Source organism: Rhinolophus sinicus, linkage group LG04, assembly GCF_036562045.2.
Source record: "Rhinolophus sinicus isolate RSC01 linkage group LG04, ASM3656204v1, whole genome shotgun sequence".
NCBI lineage: Eukaryota > Metazoa > Chordata > Mammalia > Chiroptera > Rhinolophidae > Rhinolophus > Rhinolophus sinicus.
In genome coordinates this window covers 41,000,317-41,002,802 of record NC_133754.1, presented here as the reverse complement: position 1 = coordinate 41,002,802, position 2,486 = coordinate 41,000,317, and the positions used below count along the sequence as shown (strand labels likewise).

Genomic DNA, 2,486 nt, shown 5'->3' with positions numbered 1-2,486 from the left:
GGGGCGCGGCGGCGGTGGTGCAGGAAACTTGGGCGAAGTTAGTTGCAAGTGCCGGGCGGCGGCCAAGAAGAGCAAGGAGGGGACGCGGCCGGTCCGCGCCACGCAGAGGCAGCGCCGCCCTCCACGTTCGGTGCGCTCGGGCAGCTGGAGTGGGCGCGCCTGCAGTGGCTAGGAGCGAGCGGAGCTGGCATGGCCCAGGGGACGGCGAGACGCGGCGCCTCGGAGAGCCTGGAGAATTTCCTCTGAGGCCCTGCGACCCCATGGTTGATCAAGCCTCATCCAACATCCTTCCCGAATCGTCAGCTGGAGAGGAAGACCCTCGAGGCAGGTGCTGGGGGCGCGGAAAGCTCCCCGCCCCACCCCCAAAACCCAGCCGATTGGGATTTCCATCAGCGCACCCTGCCCCGAGTCAGGAAGACCGGCTGGTGCTGCTGTATTTGTATTGATACCCATTGCTGTGCTCTGCGTTCCGGTGGTGCGTCCGGACCCTCCTCCACTTCCCCCTCCTCTTCCTCCTCTGGGGCCACCTCCCTCTCTCCCTCATCCCCATCTGCTACTGTCAAATGAGAAAGTCACCGAGAACCCAAACACTCCTGCCGCCGAGAGCCCCCTTTGGCACTTGGCAGCACGCGGCGGCGGGCGCCTGGAATCAACTTGGTGGAGACTCCGCGACGCAACTTTCCGCGCTGCTGTGCAGTTAAAAGACCGAGGAGAACGAGCGCTCTGCCGGGTAGCGACTACCTGCAGGGAGTTCGCAAGCAAAAGCCATCGGAGAGAAAAGACAAAAAGAAAGAAAAGGGCAAACTGCTACCGTGGGGTGAGGGCACCCCCTAGAAGTTACCGTGTTCTGGAGAGGATTTTCCCAAGCGCTCGGCCAGAAAGATCAGGGCGGCCCGGGGCGCGGCGCGGACCTGGGCTGGTCCCCCGGCCCCCTCCTCCCGAGCGGGAGCGACGCCGGAGCGCGAAGTGGGGCACAGCGAGAGCCGGCGGGCCGAACGGGTCCCCGCGGACAGCCAACATTGATTTCCTCCGGACCGAGGGCGACGGCCCGGGCGGCGGCGGACTGCAGCCGCGGCACGGCGAGAACATGTCCAAGCCGGTGGACCACGTCAAGCGGCCCATGAACGCTTTCATGGTATGGTCGCGGGCTCAACGGCGCAAGATGGCCCAGGAAAACCCCAAGATGCACAACTCGGAGATCAGCAAGCGCTTGGGCGCGGAGTGGAAGCTGCTCACTGAGTCGGAGAAGCGGCCGTTCATCGACGAGGCGAAGCGCCTGCGCGCCATGCACATGAAGGAGCACCCCGACTACAAGTACCGGCCGCGGCGCAAGCCCAAGACGCTGCTGAAGAAGGACAAGTTCGCCTTCCCGGTGCCCTACGGCCTGGGCGGCGTGGCCGACGCCGAGCATCCGGCGCTCAAGGCGGGCGCCGGGCTGCACGCGGGCGCGGGCGGCGGCCTGGTGCCGGAGTCGCTGCTCGCCAACCCCGAGAAGGCGGCCGCTGCCGCCGCCGCCGCCGCCGCGCGCGTTTTCTTCCCGCAGTCGGCCGCCGCCGCCGCAGCAGCAGCAGCCGCTGCCGCAGCCGGCAGCCCCTACTCTCTGCTTGACCTGGGCTCCAAGATGGCAGAGATCTCCTCGTCGTCGTCCGGCCTCCCATACGCGTCGTCGCTGGGGTACCCGACCGCGGGCGCGGGCGCCTTCCACGGTGCGGCTGCAGCGGCTGCAGCGGCCGCCGCGGCCGCCGGGGGGCACACGCACTCGCACCCCAGCCCGGGCAACCCGGGCTACATGATTCCGTGCAACTGCAGCGCGTGGCCCAGCCCCGGGCTGCAGCCGCCACTCGCCTATATCCTGCTGCCGGGCATGGGCAAGCCTCAACTGGACCCCTACCCCGCGGCTTACGCCGCCGCTCTATGACCCCGCGGGGCCGCCTTGCGAGGACCAGTGTGCACACGTGTACATATGTATAGGTACGAGGTCTGCGGCCTCCGCGAACGCCCTCCCGCGACGGGGCCCCGGTTTGTATATACATAAGATGTATAGGTATCAGGCAGAGGCAGAGATGCCAGTCGGGGCGCGAGTGGCCAAGCGCGCGAGTGCGCGGGAGAGTGTGCGTGTGAATTCACAGGATCATTTCAGACCTGCACTTCGGCAGCCAGCTTTAAAGAGGGCAGTTGTATCCTGCAGCAGTTGGTGTTTGTTTTGCACTTCGGAACCTGTTGCGTTTTGGCCCACTGAGGTGGAGGAGTAATTTTTTGACATGTTGGGTTCTGCTGTTTTGTTTGTTGGAAGTTTATTGTCGGTTTTGTTTTTGTTTCTCATTCCCTCCCTCCTTTTTTTTTTTTTTTCTCCTGGTCTGTGTTGCATGCACTCTGTTCAAAAGTTAGGTCTGAAATGGCTGGCACAGGGGAAAAGTTGATCTGTGTCATTAGTTTCTCGGAGCAGGATGGCTCTGAGCAAACTTGCTCCCTATTTGTACTATTTG

The 2,486-nt window shown here is 64.1% G+C and overlaps 1 protein-coding gene across 1 annotated transcript; it reads left to right on the top strand.

Moving 5' to 3' along the window:
• Positions 1–423: 423 nt before the first annotated feature.
• Positions 424–2,063, top strand: SOX21 (SRY-box transcription factor 21). Its single transcript, XM_019737190.2, has one exon. The coding sequence runs from the start codon at positions 1,088–1,090 to the stop codon at positions 1,916–1,918; it is 831 nt and encodes a 276-aa protein (XP_019592749.1). The 5' UTR covers positions 424–1,087; the 3' UTR covers positions 1,919–2,063.
• The last annotated feature ends 423 nt before the right edge of the window (positions 2,064–2,486 follow it).